Source organism: Penicillium mononematosum (assembly GCF_028829835.1).
Source record: "Penicillium mononematosum strain IBT 11891 chromosome Unknown utg000002l:1.0-8112719.0:1.0-8118358.0, whole genome shotgun sequence".
Lineage (NCBI taxonomy): Eukaryota > Fungi > Ascomycota > Eurotiomycetes > Eurotiales > Aspergillaceae > Penicillium > Penicillium mononematosum.
The window spans coordinates 6,385,965-6,411,666 of record NW_026643272.1 but is presented as its reverse complement, the minus strand read 5'-3'; the positions used below and the strand labels follow the sequence as shown (position 1 = coordinate 6,411,666).

Sequence of the window (25,702 nt, the reverse complement as noted above, 5' to 3'; positions counted from 1 at the left end):
GATGACGCCGATACCCAAATCCCCCAGACCGCAAAACCTAGAGGCTTGAATGCAAAGAAAAGGTTCAGTAGAACCCATAAACTAGAATAAAACAAGAAGCAGAGGGGTGATCATGAGTATCGTGGCGGGGGACCAGGAGGGGGAGGCACATTCGTATATCCGCCATTCCAGTATCCATGCCACTGGTCCATAGGCTGGCGAGCAGTAGGCTGGGGTCCATTATAGCGACGATATGTACCAGGGGGGATAGCCTTGCGCGCCTTACGCAGCTGTGCACTGCGCTTGCAGCGACTATAGATACAGAAGAAGATAGCGAGCAGGATGAACGAGCCGACACCGACACAGATGCCGATAACCAGCTTCTCGTGCTGGTGGATCCAGCCCAGGGCCGAGGAGCCCTTGCACTGGCCTGCGCTGCAGCGGCCGCCAGCGTCGCAGGGTGTACCGTCGAGGTAGTTCTGGTTCATCCAGATGCACTCTTTAACACCCATCGAGTGTTGGAGTGAGGGAGCGCCGCACACGAGACTGCAAGATGGCTTATCAGTGTTATCGCAGGCCCAGGTGTCGTTGGTGTTCAGCATCGAGCCTATCACCGTGCGGCACTGGTAGTCACGGCTGGTGCATTGGCCGCTGGCGCAGCTGAGACCCTGGCCCTTGGCGCCGCAGCTGGAACCGTCGTCTTTGTATTTGTTGTCGGGACAGGAGCTCGAGGTGCCGCTGCAGGTCTCGGCGATGTCGCATTCTCCGGTGCTGGCGCGGCAGACGGTGTCGGCAGCGGCGAACTGGCATTTGTCACAGCAGCTGTCATTGGCGTCGTCGCAGACGGCACTGCCTTTGAATTTGCAGGTCTTTGCGTCACAGCAGGAGTTGTCGCTGCAGCTTTTTTCGTCGCCGCAGTCACACTCCTCGTCGCCTTCAACGATACCGTTGCCGCATTGGCTGCCGCTGATGGTGACGACGCCGCGGTTATCGGACAGACAAGTGGACTTGATGCTGTTCTTGCCAATGGCAGAGCAGATGTTACCGATTGTACACTCCGAAAACTCGGTCATGGTGTTCTTAGCATAGGGGTTCATGATGTATTTCGCACCGGCATTGCAGGTCGACGAACTCAGCGGGCAGCATTGGGACGAGGCATCTAATTTCTCTGTGCATGCTTGATCCTCACAATCGTGCACTGCTCCGAAGGTGTGACCAGTCTCGTGGGCAAACACTTGCCAGGAGGAACCGGCATTGCGCACTACGACGTTGGCACCGGTCACAGAGTTCTCTCCAGAGCTCACTAGGTCGGAAGAGCATAGACGACCCATCCATGAAACTCCAACCTCGCTCCCTGTTGGGCAGTTTGTCATTAGAGTCCAGTAGGCATTGTCATCTGAATGAGATGCGCGCCACTTGGAGAATTCGTTCAGGCGCCAGGTGACATTTCCACCGTTGCAATCCACGTTCCATGGCGTAGCGGAGGAACCCGTGGTAGGGCAGCCTGTCGCGGAGACTGTAAGATTGCGCAAACCAATGGAGATATTGAAAGATTCCTCATAGAGACTTGAAGCCGTGTTGACCATGTTGATAAGCCAGTCCTTGGCCGCTTTTTCGGGGTGGAGTTGGTAGCCATGAACGATTCGGTGAATTCACAATCCGTTGCAATTCCGATCAAGGCGACTTTCTTCGTTTTAGGACATCCACTGTTATCACCGATGGTCGTTCTCAGATTCACACCACCAGTGTTGCCCGAGACACCGCCAATATCTGACGATGACTGTCGCTTGCCCAATCCAAACATCGAGTTCAACGAGGCAACCCCCCCACTGACCATCTGTTTCGTCCATGTCATACCCGAAGATCGAGTTAGACAGATCAGCATTGTACCCAAGTTGATCTGCCCCACAGCCCTCAGATACGGGAAGCGATCGCTTGAGCTCAGAGTGCGTATAGCCAAACATGTCGGAGTCACGGTAGACGACCATAGATTCCCCATCTCTGGGTTCCACATGGGCATCGATCGGGCGCTTCTTGTCGAGGTAGGTGGACTGCAACTCAATGTGATGCTTGTTATTGTCGACACTGAAAGCACCTTCAAAGAGAGGCTCCAGGCCATCCCTTTTGATGGTGATTCTTGCCCAGCCCACGGGCGTCCATCTCCCCGTTCCGGATCCTACCAAGGCACGGCCTTGGAACACTTTGTGCTCGTCTCGCTTGATCGGTTCCGCATGTTTTATTGTGCCGTCGACGCCGACATATTGCACGTAAGCGTTGTCGGCCAAGATATCATGATTGGGCTTGAGTTCTAGCTTTATGCGCTTGCCGTCTTGGTGTAAGGAGAAGGTGATATCAAATTCGGACAGGTGGTCTATCTGATGTGAAGGAGTACGGATGATGGCATTATCGACGGGCGTCACCCGTCGAATGGCCTCTGAGGCCTGTGATCGTGCTGGACGTTGTCAGCGGCTAGGCAACCTAGGCAACGGGGGTGCTCAACGGGCTGCAAGTGGGTAGTTACCTTGTGTTTGTTGAAAGAGCGATGAAAATGCACCGATTAAGGGCAGGATAGTGGAAAACCTCATCGCAAAATATCCTACTCTCAGGGTCCTTCCCCGGTCTTTTTGAGGGAATAGAGTTTCCACCTGAGGGGGGGGGATATCAACGGGGTCCACCAGGGGTTTAAAGGGGTCCAAGGAGAAAAGGATATTAAAAGAGAGGAATCAACGAGAGACTAAGAAAATAGAATCAGAAACTCAAGAAGACCAAAAAGTGAAGAGAGGAAAGTGAGAGACATCAGATAATCCCCGGGGCCTTACGGCTACAGGGCTATGCCAAGGGCTTAGGAATCCAAACTTGGCAAAAGTGGATTGAAACATTACCATTTTGGGTAATTTTCAATATTAATATTGGTATTTTAAATATTAGTAATAATGTTTAATATAATTTAATAGAGAGGATTGGTGGAGAGGAACTATTTTTATCCAGTTATGGTGCCTATTACATGGTATAATAAGGGGATAACCTGTTGGCTATATAACTACTCCGTATCATATATGTTACATATAAAACTTGTCTCTAAAATCGAAAGTTAATAGTTAACCAATTCCTCGTAGAAACAGGGTCTTGATCTTTCTTTTCTTCATACTATATTTGTCCGTCGGACGCGTAAGTGGCTCATCGCCAAGGCGCCTCGAACCTATCAAAGGGCCTTCTTGACGGCTTGGCATTTAAGGCTGCCGAATAATGGATGTCCTATTGTTCGGAATGATATATCTGATGTGCCAACTGCGCAAAATAGGGGATTGACACCCCACATATAGGGCAGTCCACATTCCCCAAGGGTTCATCATCGTCCCAGCCATCGTCCGACTGTGACTGTATCTCAGGGGAACCGGGCAACGGCATATCAGAGGACTCAGGTTCCCGCACAGTCCAATCCTTAAGTACTGTCTCCTGTTGGCGAAACATCTTCCCAATATCACGTCCACTATTCTGCTTCTGATCTCCTGCGCTCTCCACCATATTGGTAACCGCAACGTTCAATAAACTGAGGTTCCACCCCGTCTTTTCGGGATGTAGTTTGCGAAACATAGAAAAAAGGCTTTCCCGGACCAGCCGCTCGGCCAATGCATCGATATTCTCATCCAAGTTGAAAACAAAGGGTGGTAGAGGTGCCGAGCGAGAGATGCGATTGGAATTGTATGAACGCCCACCCGAATCTGGCGGAGGTCTTGGTCGGGTCGATAATCGCACTGTGCGAGGATGAGCACGCCATCTCCCTTGGGGTGCACTTTCATCACTCGTATCAAGCAGATCGGTTCTTACGCGGCGGATGAGACTTCGCGACAACACTACGAGCTCTCGTCGTACACCCTCGAGGGTATCTAACCGGCCATAAGAATCCTCGATGCTGATCTGGGTGGGCACATCGCGACCCTCGAGCACCTCGGAATTATCTACTCCATGGAGAATGCTCCACATGCGCATCCCGATCCCTTTCACTGAGCCTGGCCCGCCAAGGATCCTGTCCAGTAAAGGTGGGCCCATGCCAGGGAACTGTCGAACATCTTTGACTGTGATCTTCTCGTCGACGCTCTCTTGCCCTGTGATATGGGATTTCAGTTTCTGGGCAATCCGAGAACCGATTCCAGGAATCTTCCGGATCTCATGCTCATCAAGGAACTGGAGCACGTTGCTAGTATTATTTTCCGTTGCCGTATATGGCGGCAGAAGAGTCGTTTGGCCGTTGGGCTTGTGAACATTACCGACCAACTTTGCCAGCAGTTTGGAGGTTGAGATCCCGCCCGTAGCCGTAAAGCCTATTTCATGTTCCAGTTTACTCCGTATATGACCCTGTAAATGAGAGGCGACGAGCAACCTCATTTCCAACGAAGTCGTATCTTTCCGAGCGATGGAGGCTGCCTCCATTGCGGGAAAGGTCGATCCCTGGAAACGAGTGGCATTATAGGAAAAGCCCACGGTCGGATCATTCCTATCAAGATGGAAATATGAATTCTCCAGGTCATTTTGATTTAGCACACCAGTGTTGTAGTCAATCATCTCCGTGACATCGAGAAAGAGCTCGTCAAAGCCTAGCTTTTCAACACGGCCGCCCCAGACAAAGGAACGAACCAGCTGATAAAGCTCCTTGGAGGCATTCCGGAACTTGGTCAAGTCTTCACCCAGGACTATTACCACATCGGGACAGATGCGCTTGGCATCTTTGATGAGCTGCAACTTATGCAGACCTCGCCGTCGGGCTTCGTAGTTGCAGGTTACCACGATTTGCTTTTGTTGAACTGCCAAGGGTAGCGACCTCAATTCAGGTTGCTCAACCTCGAAGACAGAGGCATAGAAACAGTCATAATCCTGGATATGGTTAGTCACAAGGTAGCTAGTAACCTTGGATGAGTGGGGGAAGTTACCAAGTGGAGGATGATACGACTGTCGTTCCGCACTAGTGCAGCCATGAACCCTGAGCTGATGCAGACGTGTCCATGGGGACTTGATTTTTGGGTGCCTGGCAGAGGTCCAAAGCTGAAAACAGGAACCGAAGGCAACTTTCAATGGAACCCGTATCTGTGGCTGGTGTGTGTGTGGCGTCAGTGGCTTAGCATTATTAGCCTTGTTGCCTGGCAGTTGCATACATGCAACTCTATACTGTTATAGTTAATTATATTATATTGTATTGGTTCCAAGAGATTGCTTTCAATACAAGGCAGTATATATCTCTCTTTTAAGACCATAAGCCCAAACTGAGCCCGTGCAGCCTCATGGTCGATCAAATCCTTTAAGCTGTCCTCCGCCATCGCCGTCACGAAAGTGGAAATTTTAGGTAGCAAGGTCACCAACGCCATTGGGTGGAGGCGATGTCACACTGCCACTCCCAACAATAAGATCTAACTAGTCGATCTGGTGTAGATTGATCGTATTTCCTACCAATCATAACCTGGAAGGACACCCTCTTTGATGCTTGCGGCCGTCACGTGTGATATACTAGAGTGACACGGGTTTACATCAGGGCTTTCATATTAAGTACAACATATGTACGGAGTATAGACAAAGTATACGTAGAGAAGGGAATGTTAAGACATATTTCAGAATGCAGTTTCATAGACTTCTCCATATCCACCATTTTTAGGTCTTTGCCACCAAAGTACGTACCCGTATAGATGTAGATCGGAGATCCACCCTGTTCTTTTTATAGATGGAGTGTTTTTGCTCTCTAATACGAATATTGATCCTGATAGTATTTATTTAACAATATATTTATATTAAAATACTCTATCAAGTAAATAGAAATCAGAATATGTGTGTATGTTATACTACTATTTTACTAAAATAGAAAAAAGAGCAAAGGTGGTGGCGTCGATGCGCATCTCCACATGAGTCTGGAGTCACAATGAGACCGTGGAAATCTCTGCTCTACTTTTAAAGTACGTACTTCGTATATATGGGGTATATGGACATGTGTTAAATACTCTAAATACATGGATGTACTCCCTTAATCTTAAATCTTTCTTAATCTTCTTAATCTTCTTAATTTGTGACATGCATCTTTCATCACATCCAAGCGCCAACCTCCTCTATTCTTAGTTCAACCCCGCTATCCTCTTCTTTTTTTCTCCCTTTGATCTTCGATGATACGCGCTTGATTCTTTCTATCCTTGTTATTGTTATTCTCCTTCTTCCGCTTCTTCTCTAATTTTCATCATGTCGTGTCTGTCGCCAGATGCCACAACCACAATAACCTCCCGACCAAAACTCACCCTTCAAACCACCTCTCTCCCTCGCACATTCGGCACTTCAACCACCGGCCTATCCTTCTCCTTCGCTGCCGCACCAGCTTCATCCCCCACTGTTCGAAACACCTTCAAGAATGCCTACGAAGTCGCATCCCCATCTTCAGCGACTTCCCCTTCCAAATCTACCCGCTACAACAAACCGACCTCCCCCTACATCCTCCACCCGAACAATAATATCTTCAACCACCGCAGCCCCTACCAACTCCCCATCGGAGTGCGCAGCATTTTGCGCAACTCCCCACTAGAACCTTCAACCCGCCGACGATCAGGCTCCATATCAGCAGGCGGCAACGGACCCAACGGCGCGAGCTCACGTCGCGTCTTCTTCCCAGCAAAGAAACAAGTCAGCTACCGGTACCCACTGGAGGAAGAGATCCGAACAGAATGTTACACCGCGCAACACCTCGACCTCGTAACGGAGGAGGCAGTGCAAATCGAGGCAGACACCAAAACCCCACCTGAGACACGCCCCGCCCCCTTCTCGGACCTCGAACGCGAAAAAGACGACTCAGATAACAGCCCGTCCTTATCATCAGAGACAAGTGGCTCGGGCGATGATAGTGCTGATGAAGGCGTGCGTGGGTCGCTCTCCAAGACCGAACGCAAAAAGCGCCGCACCATGCGCATAGAGCGTCAGGTTCGGGCGGTGGCTCTGCTAGATGGCTTTGAGGCTGATGGCTCGTCTACGCCGCAGACTCCACGGCAGGGTCGGGCGAAGCGGCGGAGGGAATGGAAATGGACTCTCGGGCCCGTCGATACGGCCTCGAACAATGGCCCCGAGAATGTCTCATTATTGCACGCGGCACAGGGCACCTCTGGATCTGAGTCTCTCCGAGTATCCACCGAATTTGCACCTGGTGATGAATAATGCTATATTATTCATGGTTTTATGTCTGATGTCTTTTTCTTTCTTTCATAATCTTTTTTTTCACGCCATTTTTTGTTTCTTTTCTTGCATAACAATGGCGATGCATATATTTACCCACGAATCATGTTGTATAGAGGCGCTGTTTGGGTTTATCCGGTGGCTTTGAGCGCATCTGCGCTCTTTCTCCTTTTTTTTTCATTGGCTGAGTTTCAGTATCTTATTTTCTATGCATTAAGCATCATATCCTTTCGATGTATACATACATTGTATGCACCTCTTCCAATCTGATAAGGCACCGCAAAACAAACAGCGAGTGACTGGCAAGAAAGTTGACAGATCCAACTCATGTGTACAATGGCCTTGAAAGCCCTGGAGGTTCTTCGTGTTTACAATACAGTATCTCGCTGGACGATTCCAGGCCACGACACATACTATAGCCTGCTTTTTGGCTCGCGACGAAACATATCCTGCGACGGAGAATCTTGTCCTGCACGGTTGAATGGGCTATACCTGCGACGCTAGCCCTTAAAGTGTTTCAGCCACGCTGGCATGTGGTACATCTTCTTAATGGCTATAGTATAGGCCCCGAGGTCACTACGGTCACTGCCCAGGTGACCATGTAGACTTTAGCACTGGCTTATACAACATAGGAATCCACTACTCCTCTCCTCGTATACATATCAATTCATATGACCCCCATGGACGGATATGTCATTTGTATACTTGACTCCATTTCTTCTATACCCTCTCTCGCTATATGGGGCTTGATATCGAGACCTTTAAAATAGGTTTCATCGAATATTAGCTAGAGACTGAACTCCTGACTACATTTCATATGAGCACTGTATACGGCACTTGAGCGCGACCAGGACAGATGTAGGAGATGTACATTTCATAAGGATTTCATACACAACCTTGGAAGGTACATGATGGTGGTGAATAGTAGTCATGAGCGTTCAATAACTCGTGGTTAAACAGTAAATAATGGATATTCACATTTTATACAGTCAATTCATGCCAATGCAAATACATAACATACAAAGCGCCGAAAACAAATACAAAACATTCATACATCGTCAAGTCTCCGTCTCAACATCTGGCTCGCGACCAGTGAGGCCACCCGCTCCGATCTTCTTCTTCATCTTACGGAGCGCATACTTAGCCTCATCTTTGGCAAAAGCAGCATTCCGCGCAGGCCGCCACTGCATGAGGCCACGCTGCTGCCGCTGCTCACTGTGTTTGTTCGCCCTGTTTACCTGGCTGGCACTCATATTGCTTTGAGACAAAGACGACGAAGCTCCAGCACTGCCACTGATAGTCGAGGGTCCCTTCGACAAGGGCTCAAGCTCTTCATCCGATTCCGAGCTGTCCTCGTCGTGGTGCTCTCCACTCTGGAAACTGTCTCGCTGAGAAGGTTGATCCTTGAGTGGAGGAGGGGTGTACGGGTCATGGCGAGGGAGGTCGCGGCCAGGCTCAGCGACCTTGCGTCCGATGGAATCAGTATAGGCACGCGGGTCTTGACCAAACGCACCACTCCAGTCTCGACCGTCGTGGTCAATCCACCGCTGGCGCTCAGCAGGCGAAGCTTGCTTTAAGATATCCCGTCCGTCGATCAAAGACTGCTCGTGCTTTTCCTGCACTTCCGCGGGGACTTCGATGTCCACGGTGCGGGAACGGACACCCTGTGATAAACACGCTTCCCAGGTCTCGAAGGTCTCGCGGGAGTCGTTGTCGACCACGAAACGCTCGTGCGACTCGTCAATGCCCGGCGAGAACTTGCATCGGAATTGCAGACGTCCCACCTCTGTTAAGTCTTCGAGTCCAGGTACTTGCTTGGCCTTCCAGTTTTCCTCCGTGACGTAATTTTGCGTCAAGCGAGCACCCATCTTTGTCGTCCAGATGGGAAGGTCGATGTTTGTTTCCTCGTTGTCGACAAGATGCTGCAGCCACAAAACAGAGTATGCTGCCGGACCTCGCTTGCCCTGGTTATGGAGCTCGAACACTATCGGGGAGCGGTATCGGTGCTTCACGGGCATGCGTAGCGAGTCGCGGAATGTCTGATCGGAGGTATCGAATATCGCATCGCTGCCTTGCATGTGGCACTTGTGCCGGGTGACCTTGCCAACGCTGCCACCGGTGCGCATCTTGATCTTAATGTGTCGACCAAAGTTCTTCGCGATGATACTTTGTCCAGCAAATTCAAAGGTGCCAACATCCCAGCCAAGCATCGGAGGTGGCAACTTGGTCTCCACGTGACGGAACAAAAGAGAGATACGGATGCGTCCAAACCCGATGCCACCATCGAGGGGATACCAGCGGGTCACTTGTGAGCTGGTTTGAAGAATATCGGACAGTTTGAGGGGAACCACGCCAAGGATGGGATCGTGCTCGCGATAGCGTTGGTCTCGGACGGTGATGGTCACGACGGCTGAGCGCCAGTCGCGGACAAATCGTTCAGTTCCTGCGTTGAAAATAGGCTTGGAACTCACAGCCTTCGCACGGGTGCGATAGATCTGAAACACGCTGTCAGAATCACTCTTTTAAAGTAGAGGGGTATGTATCTACAGATACTTACTAGTTGATCGTTCAACATAACCTTGCAGTAACTCGTTGGGAGATCTTCACCCTCTTCCTCTGTATTCTCGCCATATGGCTTAGCTGGCTCATACTCCTTTCCCTTGCGGTTGCCATCACTGCCCTTGATATTGGCAAGCTGAAGGTTGACGATCTGGTGCACAACAATGTGCACAATACCGCTGGGCCAGATTGGATCAGGTGGTGTATGCATAACGGCATCCTCTTCGTCGTTGTTGATAGCTCCCTTTTCATCTTCGAAAGTCGGGTTGCCTCTTAGGTTTTCAGGAAGGTCTTTCTTCATGCCATCAGTACGCAGCTCAGGGCGGAGTTTTGGCTTCCCAAGTGTCCAACTTCCCAATGCAACTGACCAGGCATTTCACTGCCCTCATTCATACCCTGAAGCTTCGATATCTGAGGGTACATCTGACTGGGATGCTGAAGCATCTCACGGATAGGTAACTCAACCTTGCCGACAATATCATCCGCGGTGTTGCGGTCAGAGTCCCAGAGCTCGATGCTCAAGTTTTCATCGGCCTTGATCAATTCCGGTGTCACAAGAAGGGCAGCAGTCTCTTCCCAGATTGGGTTGAGGTCATCCGTAATCACACGTGTACAATACATCGGCTTGCCATACTTCGAGAAGGACAGGTTTATGTATGGATCACTGCCGCCACCCTCACTCCCGCGAGTATCCTGCTTACTCAAGCCGACGGCGCGGTGAATGCGAATCCACATCACACCCAGAGCCAAAGTATCTTTGTGGATATCGTCTCCTGTCAACATCATGCCGAGATCCATGGTCATTGACTTGGGAGCTGCAAGCATGCCACATGCAGTACTAATGGCCGAGTTGACAAAGTTGGAGATCAAGGGTAAGTTCAGGACATTCACTCCCGTTCGGAACATTGGCATGCAGCCTGCCCTGACGTGGGGAATTCCAACTAAAGTGAAGGTCACATCCTTCATGAACGGTGCTTCGGGCATCATTTGGAAGCGCAAGCGGACAGTCCCGACAAGTTCGATCAGCTCCACGAACACGGGAAATGGCACACCAAACAAGCCTCGAATACCAAGATAGAAGACCAGTTGCATATGCATATTGCGTGCCTTTGACGAGGCACTCTGACCAGTTGGGCTTGCGTGATAGGCAAAGGAGGCTTCCAAGTTGTAATAACTCCCTCCTTCTTCGGCAGCAGCAGCTTCCTGTGGGTCCTTGTTCTTCTTGTTTTCCTCATGGATGTTGTCCTTCAGGCCCTGCACATGGTCGTCGGGCAGAGAGCGCATGCTCAGAATCCGGAGTGGGTTGCTGCCCTGGTCGATTTCTGCGATGCGAACATTCTCTACAACCTTGGGCGCAGAGACCTGCATGATATCTTCGATTGTGTCGGCCACAGGTGTCAGCATCTCAGGGTTAACGAGTCCCCACACAACGCTGAGGAAAGTGTTCATCCACTCGACAGATTCAGGAAGAAGGTTGGCAGTTGCCTTTTGAGCACAATCAGTACTTATATCCGTTAGCAAGGTGGTACACTAGAAAACTTACCATCTGGCCGCGAAGTTGCTCACTGCTCCACTCCATCGCCCGACCACTGCGAATGACTTCCTGCATCCATAGCCATACTCCACTAGTGATGCATGCGGCTAAGGGAATGAGGCCCCAAAGAGATCCTCCGCACATCCGGCCCAATATAATGATGGCAATAGGTATGCCAATGCATAAGGTCGTCGCACGCTTCTGCAATGGATCAAACATGGGCTGGTATGACACAGTTGGCGTTGGGTGGAACAGAACATTCGTCTTTTCTCCTCGAATGGGAACATCGGAGGTCGTGCCTTCGGCGATGGGATCAGGGGGTGCGGTGATGTCTTGTTTTTCTTTATACTCTGCAAGGTCTTGGTCGGCACTTGTTTGGATATCCTGAGATACGTGTTAGTCGTATGCCCGGTGAGAGGTATTCGCTAGACAACTCACCGTGGGTTTCCCAATATTTGCATTCGGAACCGTCAACTGCGAATGAATTAGACTTCATTCATGATTTATTCGAGATAATCTCACATACCATTGGATTCTTTACAGGTTCCATAGACTTCTCGTCGAGGTCTTCAACACCGATGTCCTTGCCCGTGGTCGGGTCTGTCACGGTACGCATTTTGGCCTGAGAGACTTCGCGTGGCTTATGAGCGACGGCATCTCCTCTTTTTGATCCCTTTGCCTAGCTTGCCCTGGTTGCTCTCTAGAGGTTGCTTGCGCCTTCTCACGTGTAGTCCTTTCTTTCTTGGCTCTGTTTTCTTCGTCTATCCTGCGATCTCGTTCCTTCTTCTCGGCATCGATATGTTCCATAAAGTGACTAATGGTTGGAATGGGATTGGCACCACTCCAATGCTCCCCAACCCGATGGCTCTGTGGAGCCTTGGATTGCTGACCGGTAGCCATCTTGGAGGCCGGTGAAAGCAAAGGAGATAAAGCGAATTTCGGTTTTGTCTTCACTTATCTGTAGGGTTGGTTTGTTCTGACTGTACAACGTTGTAGAAGATGAGTGCGCCTCCTCAGCACCACACCGAGAATAGAGGAATGATCGAAGAGAATTTAAGAATTGCAGAGGAGAAACACAGGAAATTTCAAGATCGACGGATGATGGAAGCTTTCCCCAGAGTTACGTCATCGATAGGGAAATGGGACTACCTAATGACGATGTTATAAGAATTCGACCTATCATTTATCTCACACAATCAAAACTGCCCACTGCCATCATTTCCCCACATCCAATGCCAATCTCACATGGACCTGGCCAGGGGTTGCCTGTTTATCCCATCTCAGCAGAATCCCAGTCTTGGCACACAGCTCCCACTTTTCCAAGTGGGTTGGCACACAAGCTGTGCATTGACAGTACAAAGTGGATGCACTGAGTCTGAAAACTTGAATACATTGTTTCTGTCCGCACTTGCCATTGCTACAGGGATGAATTTTAGCTGAATCTGTGTAATATATAGCATATGATGTCATCGATATTGAATAACCAATTGAGTGCGATATAGGCATCTCAGGCTATATATCCTTATCATTTTTCTTACCGACATAAAGCGCACATCACAATCAGTTATCTTGATTATACCTGTATGTCGGATTAAATGGGAATTAGGCTAGGGAATGAGGTATGCGAACACATGGAGAGGCCCCTGGTAAAATATCGAGAAAATGCGGGGTATATTGCGATGAGGTGGGTAGAGGAGTGGCCTGACTGGGTAAAAAGCACCATATGGCAAGAAGCTATGTTGTAGGCAAAGGTTCGTAGATCATAGTAATGATGGGCACAGGGGTAGCCTGTTAGAGCGAATTATAAGGCTGATAGCGGTTTGGATCTCTTAGGTCACCTGATCCTCTTAGTAATGCCACAACCCCGGGCAGGGTGCCCACCTCGGCAGGTGCCATCCATGGCTCTGGGATCTCGGGAGAAGCTAAGAACCAAAATGCCGGGATTTGACGGTTGTAATCAGTTATTCCTTCAATATGCATTATATAGAATACTCTTTTTTTTTTTAAAGAAATACGGTATTCTTTTGGAACTGACTTTCAGAAATTCCCATATGTGTCCCAGCATTATTTCATCTCTACATGTAGATATTTTGATCTACATGTTCTTGTATATTTTACATATGTATGTTATCTATACGATCCCAGGTGACCCCGGGGCAGCACACCTGCATGATTTCGTCTACCAGTAGTATCTTCAACAATAGCCATGACCCTGAGAGTCGGAGTTGCTAACAGCTATGGTATATTGGTGTTAGTATGTGCTAGTTTTCTAGGCATCAAGAGATGGATAACTTATGCCTCTTCGGCTGAGTGAACTCGGTTCAATCTCTATTTATTGTTGTCTGGGAGCAACCTTGGAAGCTACACCATTTGAGGATTCCATCAGAAAGCATCCCATCAAATATATATACCCACCTTAAACTATATATTTACACCGCTACATACGTTTAAAAAGATACACATAATTACTATCAACGGGCACAGAATTGACTAATTAGTATTTATCATTAAGTCATAACTAGCTAATGCTTATATGCAAGGGCTTGACTCAAATGCAGGTTGTCACGTGGTCATGTTAATCAGACCAAAAATGCGCCTGATACTCTGTTCATGACATTATTTATTATTTTTTATCCAAAGGGGACGCACCTAGAACGAGGAACAATTGACTATTACAGTAACATGAATACGATGTTCACTTCTGGTCAACATTGAACCGAGAAGGGGAGGTTAGCCATACTATCTCTATATTTGGGTGGACCCGTTAAAAAAATGTGAAAAAAGGGGCATGCCAGATGGTCCCTGAGTACGAACTTGTATTATACGGTGTCCACGTGAATGATGCTTATTTTCAGGACGTGAAGCAATCCATGGGTGCAATGATATAAAACTGACAATATAGAATCGTCTATTTCTATTGGAGGACTCCTGGAGACCTGGCCCACATTACCCACTATGATTGGCTGGAAATTTTAGCAGCCATTCAGCGTGAAGCATACATCATATGGGGCTCGACCTTGGGAGGTTACAATATTACCGACTAAGACTTGGTGTTGAAGATGCTTGAACTCATGGAATCCATTCTATTCGTTTTGTTTTAATCAACACTTCATATTTCAGTAATCTTGAAATATAGCCAACACATAAAAATATGTGAGCATCAAATAATTACGGCAACGTTGACACATACCATGGCTTTCCTAAATGAGCCAACAGTGGGCCGTTAGGCTCTCGGTAAACTACAGGTACCAATCGTACCAAACAATGTTCAACCGGGAGAGTGAGCCCGCCAATCACAGGTGCCATATCTCCTGTCAAAACAGACTTGTTACAAGCTATACTCCGGCCATCGATACTCCCACCATTGGCAGGGATATTTCACTGCTGAAGGGGGCTTTTCTTCCCGCTTCATCACAAGCGCGTTGGTTTGTGCGTCTCACATTTCCTATTATTGTTCGCTTAGGACTCAGCACTGACAATGAACAGCGGGCCAAGTCGTAATGAGCAGAAGGCCATCTCTTCGTCACTCTTCGCGGTTTGAGCCCCTTCCATCTGCCCCTCACAATGATAATGATCATCTCATCTACGACACAGCCGAGTTCGAGAGCAGCCAAGCCTCCCCTTTGACCCCACGCGAGTCGACAGTCTTCGGTGCATACCCTTCCTGGAGCACACCTGGAATCACCGGGGAACAGCCAATGAACGCGAAAGTGGCCATTCCCCGACTCGAGCCCCCACTTGCAAACAGTAATGGTAGAGTCAGTCGAGCATGCCACAACTGTCGCAAGCAGAAGAACAAGTGTTCTGGCCATCGGCCATCTTGCATCCGGTGTCAGGAGGCCAACGTGCTTTGCGTCTACGTCGATGGGAAACGAGAGAGAAACGCTAGGTCTGTGACTTTCCTGAATATGGTGGCCCAAAATATTTACCCAAGCACTTAGACAACTCACAGTCATAACGAGCCAACTCCAACACTACGAATCTCTCGTGCGCGATATTTATCCGAAGTTCGACACCGAGCTGGCCAAAGTCGTTGACCAAGCTCTCGGAAAAGTGAGCGAGCACCCCATGATCCCAACCAAGATCAGATCTCTAATCAATCTAACAACCCATAGATATCTAGTCTCTCCCTCTCGTCGCCGACCGTCGCCAGATTACCCGATGAGGCAGAATCGTCAAGCCGAACACTTTCCTACGTTGATCACACCCTGGAGGACTTCAATGGAGACGTCTCACTACAATCGATTGGCTTTGTAGGAGAACATTCAGCAACGGCATGGTTATACAGGCTTAAGTGCTTGGTCGGTCAGAGAAGTCCCAAACCGCACGGTCAACTGGAGGAAGCAATCCGTCCGTCGATTTCATCCTGTGCATTATTTATGGATGATGCCGGAATCCAGCCGATGAAAGACCTAGATGTCCTCGCGTATCCCTCACAAGCGGTCGCCGATGAACTCGTGGAGAGATACTTCCAGGTTGCGCACGCCTCCTTCCCCGTCATTGGAAAAGCAATTTTTCTAAGCCAGTGTCGATCATTCTATTCACACTCAACAACCCACCCTGGAAATAAGTGGATGGCGTTATTGAACATGGTGTTTGCGATCGCTGCAAGACATTTCGAGCTTTCCGGAGACCAGCCTGAGCTAGATCACAATATCCACGGGGTGTACTTTTCCCGTGCCTGGCGATTACACACTAGCGAGAGTGTGCTATTGGAGAGTCCCAACCTGCAGCAGACACAGGTGGAGGGGCTAATATCCCTTTACCTGCTTTCCGTCGGACAGGCCAACAGGTAGGTTGAATACCGCGAGCCTTTACTTAGCCACTGATTTTGGTTTAGGGCATGGAGAAAATGTGGCATTGCAATACAGTCCGCGGTCGCGATGGGAATCCATCTTCGTAGCGAATGCCCCAGCATCACGCATGTGTCCAAAGAAACCAGATACCGGCTATGGTGGGCGCTGTACCTGTTGGACATCCTGCTCTGCGTCATGACCGGACGCATGCCCAGAATGCAGCAGGAACACTGCACGACCCCTTTGCCGGTGCCTTACAAGGAAGAAGACTTCCGAGACGAGCATGTAATGAGGCTTATCATGGACATCGGATCCAGAGGCCGTCTTATGACTTCTTTACTCTCGTTCGATCCCTCCACTGAACCGAACGATCGTCTATCCCACTCTCCTTCTCCATCCATGTCCCAGCAGGCATCAACCAGCCCGCATCTCCAGGCTAACGTCTCATTGTACTTACTTTACTCCATTGACTTGGCAGCTGTGATGAGAGAAGCAATCGAGATCTTGTATTCTCCCGAAGCGGGAAGAAAATCACGAAATGACACCGAACTGGCCATGACGTCGCTCAACAGCGCCGCCGACAACTGGTTTGCTCGGCTCCCTGCGATGTATCGTTTCATGGAAACCAGAGATGACCGAGCCTTTGTCCGTCAACGCACGAGTTTGGCTTTCCAATATTATTCAACCAAACTCGTCATTTCGCATCCTGCCCTTCATTCTCAGATGTGCGGTGAAGTCTACCCCACTGGTCTTGACACTCCAATGGCGACGATCTGCCTCAATGCAGCGGGCCAAATGCTTGATCTCTTACCCAATGAACCAAACATCGCCTGGCTCCTGGGTTGCTCACCTTGGTGGTGTGCTCTCCACTATCTCACGCAGAGCACCGTGGTGCTCATAACACATTTGCTCACCCAGTCTCAAATGAGAGCTGGTGAAAGAGAAGAGTCATTGCAAAGAGTCCAAAAGGCTCTGCGATGGTTGAGTGGGTGTTCCGCCAAGGATCCCTCTTGTAAGCGGGCCTGGGGTAACTTTACAGAGCTCTTGTCATCCCAAGGATTGAACATTCTACAATAACATCTCTCGGTCACCTGATACACCCTAGATCTCCTTGGGTCCTTTTCCCTTTGTTTACCTCACGTATACAAGTATTACTGATTTCCTTCACGATCAGCGTCTCATGCCCCTATTTCAGACATATTTATGAGAGTTCAAACCAAGGTAGAGTGCGATGTCTTGTTTGTTGGACATCTGGCGCAGTACGATACCTTAACCGGATAGAAACCAGCCATTTTGGAAAAGGGACGTCGATTGATGTATTCGAGGGTACACGTCACAGGGCAGTGATCCTGGGAATTCAACAGAACGACGAACCAGGCAATATCCAAATATCGACCACTTAAATTTCCTGGATATCGACTCGGTGGGGAATACACAGCCTCAAGAATAGATCCAGGTCAAGAGTATAGATGTAATAGTTGCCACTTGGATGTTTGGTGTATGGAGTCCCCCACACATGACGTCAGCATTCATGGCCCAAACAGGCATATATAGTCAAAAAGGTCATAGGATATGAGAATTGACTATTTCTCTCTTTCTATTCTCTCTATCAAAAAATTCCATGCAAATTGTACATACCCAATAATGGCCCCGAGATATATTGTAAATCTTCTTCTCCTTTTGTTACATGAACCCTACTAACCAATAAGGTAACCTTCCAAGACTCAGCCGCGACTGAGGAGATCAACGCCTACATACACCAAATCCACGAAGATGGAGGCTTTGTCATAAATAGATTCCCGGACATGATCGCCAGGGGCTTTCAGTACGTGTCTTTTCCACAGAGATCTAATGGGATATCGTACTGATTTATGTTCTAGAGCACATATAACGGACTCAGTCCTTCATAGGCTCGAATCGGACTCTATTATCGAGAATATAACGCCCGATGCTTCTTAGCTGGTCCTCGATCATCTCATCTGTCACGCCTGTACATCTTAGCATTCTTTCAATATTCCCTCCTCATTCATGTATCTTACGCATCTAATGATATAACATTCATCTTCCAATTCGTTAGCCTTGACCAAGAATCTCCGACATAAGACGAAGTAAGCAAACAAGAAAAGGAATAGCATTGACAAGAGACGGATCAAGGCCCCATTGCTGGGAGACCAAGGTATCTACCAATGACAGGACCGCCCAAGGCACGTCGGATAACTCCAAGGATACTTCGGATAGAAACCACACAATAGTATGCCAAAATACCAAAACCAAGAGAAAAGGAGAAAAAAAAAAAAAGGCAAGGCATGTATTCGGCAGAAACACGTCCCAACTGTACACGTCGTCACAGGCCCATATCCCAATAATCCCAATTAACATCATAATCAGCCAAAAATGGAGTCTTGAAACGTGAACTGAGAGTCGAGAGCCCAAAACTCAGCAGGCGGGTCAAAGCCCAAACCGTTATCCGCCAATTGGGCGGTTTCCGGAACCTGCCCATTTGCATAACCGAGGTCCGGGATCGTGCCCATCCACGAAGATGATGGGTAATATTGTCCAGGAATGGTGCTGGGCATTGTTGGCATCGCTGGCAGCGGTGGAGTAGCAGCGGCAATATGTTTCGATGCTTGGTCAACGACGGCACGACGTTCGAGGTATATCGTGCCGAAATAAGGAATATCAAGCTTGATGCGAATAGGCTTCTCATTCTCGTATTGGTGTCCTTCTGATTCGTCAAGTGGCGGAGGTTCCGTTCCCATTCCTATCGCCTTGATAAGCTTCAAAACGCGCAACGCCCGGGTTGCAATCTTGTCCGGAGGACCGCTCTTCGATACTTGCTCTAGGACAGCCACAACCCGGTCGAGAGCGAAGTAATCTCCTTTGGTAAAATCCTGGGGGCCAAATGGTCCGAGTGCATTGACAATGATAGTCATTGCCGTAGTGAAGGCTTGGAAATCAAGAATTTTCGAGTCAAACCCCTTTTCCGTGGTGCGTCGGATATTGACATAGCAAGCGATGATGTTGCGGCAGGCCTGGAGACAGGTTTGCCGATTATAATTATAGAAGTTATCAGTACCTGATGCTAGTAGGAGAGGCAGGTGTAGCCAAACCGTGAGCTGATAGTACCATAACCGATAGTAGAGCTCAAGGAAACAAGAGGATCGCTCAGTACACTTGCCTGGCGGAACGTTGTCGGGTGACGCCAAAGGAGGGGGATTGAACGCTTGAAGTTGCAGATCGATGCTTTGTGTCATCTGCATCATGGCCGGAGTGACCTCTGTAAAGGTCTGATTGCGCTCAATGATTGATCCGGCTATCCGAGCAAGGGGGTTCAGAACAGATGCATTGTGGACAGGCAAATCTTGAGGGTCGCTTGGGTTGGATTGATACAGATCTATTGCCGTATTGGATATAGCTCCATGTACTCCAAGGATCAGAGAAAGATGCCTGTCGGTCATGAGGATGTGTCTCCAAATGAACGTAGCCCGATGTTGAAACTCGGCGCTTTCACTGGGAGCTGGTTCAGCACGGTGGAACCCGATTAGCTGAGCGATGTTTGCAGCCCGACGATTGGAAAGCCATGCACTTCGTATCTTCCCGTCATTGCTAAAGAGCAACCCTTGCAGAACCAAGCACTCTAGCCCATCGATACAACTGACAATAGAGTCATCAGAGCAGACGAGCGTGGAAACGCGGGTGATGCATTCTTCAACTAGGACCCATGGGAGGCAGGGAATATCGAGAGAGGACGAATCAAACTCCGAAGGCAGCTGTTGGAGACACAATGCAATCCACAGGATTGCCTTACCAATCACAGTTGGATGACTAGTCGAGAGCTCTCCCTCCGAGGACGAAAGCAATGATTTATCGTAGTCTTCAAGTAACTGCACGCGCATAAGCCACCAGCTACTGCTAGCCTCTGATATAATTTCAACGTCTTCTGGGTGGGTATCAAGGCTATCAGATCGCGGCGCAGTTTGCCCCAATCCCGGTTGATCGTGCCATATGGTGTAAAATCGGGTCCAATGGTCTCTGATAGTTTGAAACCTAGCTATTAACCAGTAAGCGCGAGCTAGGGGAAATTGCAGATCCCTAATATGAGTTGCGACACGAACCGACTCGTCAAAAAGAGACAAAACTGGAGCATTGTCCGAAGCTGGTGCCACGGTCGGGGGATTCGATTCGGGACTGGTTTCCGCTGTATCTATGGGCGATTTCGAGTCATGCCGTTGATGGTTCCCACCGTCAACACGTATCAGAAGTTTTTCCAACAGGTTCTCCATTCGAGCCATCCGCTCGTTCACGTATGCGCGGTCCGACTCGCGGGGATTCTCAGGCTCTGGCAATTCTTGGCTGCGACATGGAAGTCCCCGGGCGAGACATTCTTTGCAGTTCTGGTCGGTATCAGACGCAAAAATGCAGCGGACTTTCCGGTGTTTGCCTGTGTGCGCAGAAAACAACCGTTAGGGATAAATCACGAATTCGCTTATATCAAGGGGCTCTTGTACATTGCCAGCAACTGCGGGTCCCCTTTCGGATCTTCTTCCGAGGCAGATCCCCGGGCCGCGCCTGTGGATCGTGGTTCGAGTGCATCATCTTGCAGGAGAGAAAGTCTTACTATTCACCCAGAACACGGGTGGTAAGAACTCTCAATAATTCGAATTATCCCACATAGGTTGTACAGTCAAGGTCGGGGAAGAACCGGGCAACCCGTCAAACAAAGCCCCCCAAACCTGATCGAGTTGGTGCCGTCTGACCGCCTCCTCCCTTCCAATTGTGGGATGCAATACAGCAATGCGACTTACTGTCTTCATCTTCATTCCTTTTCGGAGTGAAATGCGAAAAAGGTCCGGTTCAACCATGACGCCATCACCTTGAACTGCAACCCAGGGGGTACCTTCAAAGCAAAGTCCGTGATTGGCTCGACATGGAATTCTCGAGGCACAATACTAATGCTCACGCCGGGGAGTTCAGCCTGGGAATGACAACTTGTTAGAGAAAATACGAGGCTTGTGGAAATCGCCTCACCTTCATCTTATCGGCCGTCTGCCTAATCGGATCCAACAGGACTTCGTCTCCTCCCGCGCCAATAAAGATGTTTGAAACAGGAAGGTCTCTCCACCAGCCCGCTGGCGCGTCGGCGGGGCAGTTGTACTCATCTTCCACGGTTTGACCCAGAAATATCTGTGCCCAGCTATTCAAAGTCTGAGCCGATATAACGTCTCTATCCGCGTTTTCATTGGAGCTCGGGTGATCAGTTCTGAAATCAACCCAAGGGGACAACAACATCGTTCCTCTGAGGGGTCCATCAACCGAAAATCTCGGCACGAGGTCTTGAGGATGTGGGTGAGCAAGATGTTGATAGTAGCGCAAGTGCAAGATGAGCGCCTGCCGAGTCACCCTGAAGAATAATGTCTGACGGTTGTTTTCCCAGTCTCTGAATGGCATACTGTAGGACTGTAACGGCCTGTTGCAACTGACGAGGCCATCGGGCTTTGGGGGCAAGCTCATAGGCAAGGAATAGCACACCGATGCTTTTGCCATGTTCTTTTATGTCTGTGGAGAGAGCTCCGAGATAGCTAAAGTGGCCAGGTAGCGCAGGGAGGCAGTAGCCGCCACCGGGAAAGTATATTATCAACTTTTCGGAAGCAGGATCACCAAGCCAGAATGCCATTGTACCTTCAGGAAGAACGAGTATGTTGGGTGAGGCTTTTTGTAGTTTCATATGGGCTTCGTAACTTTTCTGAGCGGAAGCGGGGGGAAGAACAAGTCTGCGAGATGTTGTTAGAATTGTTTCTTTGTCATGCTAGGGGATCTGGGTCTGAGTATTTTCCTGGGCTTTTCTATCCCGAGGCAATATTTCAACTCACTGAAGCTGCTCCATGGATGCATTTTGAAAGAGGGTGCGCGTAAAAGTCAGGCAATATGCTTGTAGAAGGTGGCGCCCCCATTCTGACCACGGAATGGAGCAATAATGGCAGTCCATATAGCAATAACAACTAAATGTAAGCTGCATCAGATGTCATGTTTGTCAACTACAGTGGTCTCTCATTGGCTACTTACGGGATTTGGTCACTGCAATCCCTAAGCCTAATGGCAAGGGAACCGTAGGGTGCGAAGATGTCTGGATTGTTTCAAAGTCGGAAAATATTGGACTCATAAGATACTGTGATTCAAGAGCCCTATTCAAGAAGAAAAGAGATTTCGTTGGGTCTTGGTGCAGGGAGCTTTGAGTATAGTGTAGCAGATCCGCCGACTCGGCGAAACAAAGCCCCAACTTTGGACCAATCAGCCGATTTGTGATCTGCAAGCAAAGAAAAGGGGGATTAAAAGGAGAATGAAAGGGGAAGTTGGACTTGGTAAATTGACGGGAGTTGAAAGTGGAAAGTTGGGAGAACGTGGAAGGGTCCAAGGCTGTCCAAGGCGCCAAATTATCTTCGGTGAATTTAAGAGTATCTATGTAGTATTATGTTACTCCGGTTATTTCTGAAATTAATATGTATTTCTCTGATCTTAACTAGAGGGGCGTCAAGATCTACGAGAAAAGCTAACGTATTCGCAGACATAACAAAGTAAACTACAGATATTGCGGTCATCGTAAACAGGTCTATCGGTATATCTAATTTGGAGACAGAAGACGTAGAACTACATGTAGCATATAAGCTAATAAGTGTATTGCAAGATGAAGAACAATATATAAGAATTTCACAAGTTAGAAAAGTAGAAAAACACTAGATACCTAAGACCCGATGAATAAAGACAAAATACGAATAAGAACATATAGCTTGGCTCAGTCACAAATGCCCAACTCACCCTTTCTTCTGAGCTTTCTTCGCTTCAGTCTCTTCTTCCTCCGCCTTGCGCTTCCTCGTCATCGACCTTGTCACGCGAGTTGATATGGTCCTAATCGGAAGCTCAACTGAGGGGACAACAGGAGTAGCATGGTCCATCTCCTCAATAGCAAACCGCAACTGCAAAATTTCGAAGGTATGAAAGCTTCTGATTTGTGAAATCCGATGGGTTCCACGTCGGAAGGCCCCCAGAACCAAATGTGCCACAGTCTTCCCAATCTTTGTCCCTAGTAGGGCCTCGAACTCCGGGGTTCCCGATTGCCAATCGTGTATCTCCTCATCTGGCCAGACGAGGCCATTAGCCTCGGTATAGAGCATGTCCCTGGCAAACGAAACAGTATCCTTATTGCAAACGTCGACCATATAGACATACTTCAATGTATCAATCGAGAAGTGGTTCTGGTAAACGGCCTGGCAGATTCCGGACATGAACAAACCGGGTGTTTTCTTTATTTCTTCAACAATCAACACCCCGGGCGCTATTTGCCCTTCCCAGATATGAAGGTCCGGGTAGTCGATATCGTCTGTAGCCTCAGGTTCACCTATAGAGATCATTTCCCATGCTCCACCTCTTGGTCCCACTATATTGAGTTGTGCAAATTCATCTTCAATCTGGGCTGGAATATAGGGATTCATTTCCATATCTATTTCGAATCGATTGGACTTCCTGAGGTCTTTGAGTTCCAGCGTAGAAGGCTGAATTGGACATGCTGCCACAGACGTGTCAGATTCTGGGCGTTCCATCCATTGCTGTAGTAATCGGCCAGCGGCTTGTCGCTCGCCGTATTTGAGAGTGGTAGAAGTCATTGGAGGGGAGCTGGAAATTTCAAAATTGGATTGGTATGTAGATTGCTGTAGAAATGGTGATATCAACCCAAGGCCTTGAAGGGACATTGCTGCTTTATATATGTCAAATTTTGTTGACCAAGGCAACCTTTATGGATATTAGTGAATCAGCGACTTGTGGATTCTGTGCTTTGAACTAGTGTTTGGCCTTTCAACCTGAGTGTCATCAACAGACAATAGACAAAGACATAGACTCGAAAGAATCGAAATCAAAGGGCTAAATTTAAACCCTGCAGTATTTGAGAAGATGTACTATCTGTTTGATTGGACTCGAGTGTGTACTTCCGGTCATAAATAGTAACATGTGCTTTCAAAGACTGAGATAATGGGTATTTCATTGCCTTTGACGTCTTGTAAGCAGTGGAAACCATGGTTCCTATCCTCGAGAATAAAGAGTCGAAATACTAAGCAATGTTAAAATCCCAAAATTAGACATGAGAACAACGAAAGCAAAGGTTCATGACCCGTCAAGACCACATCGTTGGCTGATACAATGACAATAGACTTGCAACGAACACACAATGGGATAGTTAGAACAACAATGAATATCGATATTACCAGAACATCCTCACGTCGTATGAGAGTTAATAGCACAGCTTGCAACTGAAGAGTTTATGGCAAGCACGATTAGTCTTAAAAGGCTTTTCTTTGTCCAAGAATGGCAGTTATATTGAGGGTCTGATACTAGCAGTGGGTTCTTTGTCCATTTTGGTATTGCTTTCGAATCCTGTACCACAGTTCATATTTATGTCAAAGAGCTGGGGAAAAAAAAGGGAATACGTACCTTCTCGCAGATGCTGTAGGGCTAAGCGCCATTTTCAACGTCCCCTGCTGACGCGATGTGATCATTTCTTGGGGCCGTTTTTGCCGCAAACAACTGCGAACCAAACCGGGAGGCTAATAAGGCTAATAAATTGGATGAAGCAAAGTGCCGAGGCCAAGATGGTTAGAGCTGGAAGTTGGGGCCAGTCCTTTGAACTCGTCTTCTTCAATATCCCCTCTGCCTCTCCAATTTTGTATGCACTGCCCAACCACCACAACACCACAGCAGAAGTACATCTCCCACTAACGACAACCCTCACGGCGCCCAATGCATGTCTGAAGGACGTTTCTAGATGGCCAAGCCCTCAGGCTGGGACTGGGCGAATCTAGGTCTTATTAACACTACAGAATGTCTAGCACGTGATGTGCGCCACTATCCTACTATTCGCCGGGCTTGCAACTGGATCCTGGCCGCTAACTTTATAGGCGAGAAAGAGACAACAAGAGAAATGCTGCCCTTTTGTATGTATATGGCTTCAAATTTATGGAGGTTTGGTTCCAACGCTAATATGTCATTTAGTACACGAAGTGTGGAGGCGCCGGCGTCCGCCGGCGTGCCAAGCGATATCTGTCACTAGGAGTTGCTAATAGGCCGATCCGACATCAATATCGTTGATCTGTACCTATACCATGGATAGTTCTACAGAAAAGGAAACTAAGCTCGAGGGCACCACGAGGTAATAACTGAGCGCATACGGAGTCCAGCGTAGTTGAAATAAACCGACCGAATTTTAGTTCTGCCTTCCGCTTTCATGACGCCTACGCCTACTTTTATAACCACATAGGTGTAGCAGATCTGCCTACCACGATATCAGGAAATCAAGCCACTGCAGTGGAGTTCTCGGGCATATTAACGGGCGCGATGGTAGGAAATCCATGGATAGGGACACGTGCTAGAATATGGCGTATTCTGGTTGCATTGGCACTCGGATGGCTTTGCGGCTTCCACAGAAGGAAGGTACTATGGCTTACTAGGATCCAAGGAACCAATTTAGTTTATCGCAATATAGAACCGTGAGCCAATCCTCTATTATGAAAAGGATGGTTCGCAGATGAGAAGACAACCTACTGAACTACGGTGTAGCATGGATACAATGTCCTGATATTCTTTGGCGATTTAT

At 48.4% G+C, this 25,702-nt stretch overlaps 8 protein-coding genes across 8 annotated transcripts; 2 read left to right on the top strand and 6 right to left on the bottom strand.

Moving 5' to 3' along the window:
* Positions 1-110: 110 nt before the first annotated feature.
* Positions 111-5,339, bottom strand: admB (uncharacterized protein; the record flags this gene model as incomplete). Its single annotated transcript, XM_057290997.1, has 5 exons — positions 111-1,588; positions 1,636-1,749; positions 1,814-2,431; positions 3,297-5,142; positions 5,226-5,339. 5 exons carry the CDS (start codon positions 5,337-5,339, stop codon positions 111-113), a joined length of 4,170 nt encoding a protein of 1,389 aa, XP_057152199.1.
* An 856-nt stretch (positions 5,340-6,195) lies between these two features.
* Positions 6,196-7,155, top strand: N7519_004220 (uncharacterized protein; the record flags this gene model as incomplete). Its single annotated transcript, XM_057290996.1, has 1 exon — positions 6,196-7,155. The coding sequence occupies one exon, from the start codon at positions 6,196-6,198 to the stop codon at positions 7,153-7,155; it is 960 nt and encodes a 319-aa protein (XP_057152198.1).
* A 1,076-nt stretch (positions 7,156-8,231) lies between these two features.
* On the bottom strand, positions 8,232-11,882 carry N7519_004219 (SMP domain-containing protein; the record flags this gene model as incomplete). Its single annotated transcript, XM_057290995.1, has 6 exons — positions 8,232-9,668; positions 9,731-10,023; positions 10,101-11,217; positions 11,276-11,650; positions 11,705-11,740; positions 11,793-11,882. The coding sequence occupies 6 exons, from the start codon at positions 11,880-11,882 to the stop codon at positions 8,232-8,234; spliced, it is 3,348 nt and encodes a 1,115-aa protein (XP_057152197.1).
* Positions 11,883-11,907: 25 nt separating this feature from the next.
* N7519_004218 (uncharacterized protein) lies at positions 11,908-12,166 on the bottom strand (the record flags this gene model as incomplete). Its single annotated transcript, XM_057290994.1, has 2 exons — positions 11,908-11,966; positions 11,992-12,166. 2 exons carry the CDS (start codon positions 12,164-12,166, stop codon positions 11,908-11,910), a joined length of 234 nt encoding a protein of 77 aa, XP_057152196.1.
* Positions 12,167-14,766: 2,600 nt separating this feature from the next.
* On the top strand, positions 14,767-17,139 carry N7519_004217 (uncharacterized protein; the record flags this gene model as incomplete). Its single annotated transcript, XM_057290993.1, has 4 exons — positions 14,767-15,155; positions 15,208-15,319; positions 15,382-16,058; positions 16,107-17,139. 4 exons carry the CDS (start codon positions 14,767-14,769, stop codon positions 17,137-17,139), a joined length of 2,211 nt encoding a protein of 736 aa, XP_057152195.1.
* Positions 17,140-18,446: 1,307 nt separating this feature from the next.
* On the bottom strand, positions 18,447-20,658 carry N7519_004216 (transcriptional regulator family TF; the record flags this gene model as incomplete). The annotated part of the gene is made up of 2 exons (XM_057290992.1): positions 18,447-20,503; positions 20,571-20,658. The coding sequence occupies 2 exons, from the start codon at positions 20,656-20,658 to the stop codon at positions 18,447-18,449; spliced, it is 2,145 nt and encodes a 714-aa protein (XP_057152194.1).
* A 220-nt stretch (positions 20,659-20,878) lies between these two features.
* On the bottom strand, positions 20,879-22,048 carry N7519_004215 (Alpha/beta hydrolase fold-3; the record flags this gene model as incomplete). Its single annotated transcript, XM_057290991.1, has 4 exons — positions 20,879-21,037; positions 21,091-21,511; positions 21,540-21,833; positions 21,933-22,048. The coding sequence occupies 4 exons, from the start codon at positions 22,046-22,048 to the stop codon at positions 20,879-20,881; spliced, it is 990 nt and encodes a 329-aa protein (XP_057152193.1).
* An 823-nt stretch (positions 22,049-22,871) lies between these two features.
* On the bottom strand, positions 22,872-23,720 carry N7519_004214 (uncharacterized protein; the record flags this gene model as incomplete). Its single annotated transcript, XM_057290990.1, has 1 exon — positions 22,872-23,720. One exon carries the CDS (start codon positions 23,718-23,720, stop codon positions 22,872-22,874), a length of 849 nt encoding a protein of 282 aa, XP_057152192.1.
* Positions 23,721-25,702: the final 1,982 nt, after the last annotated feature.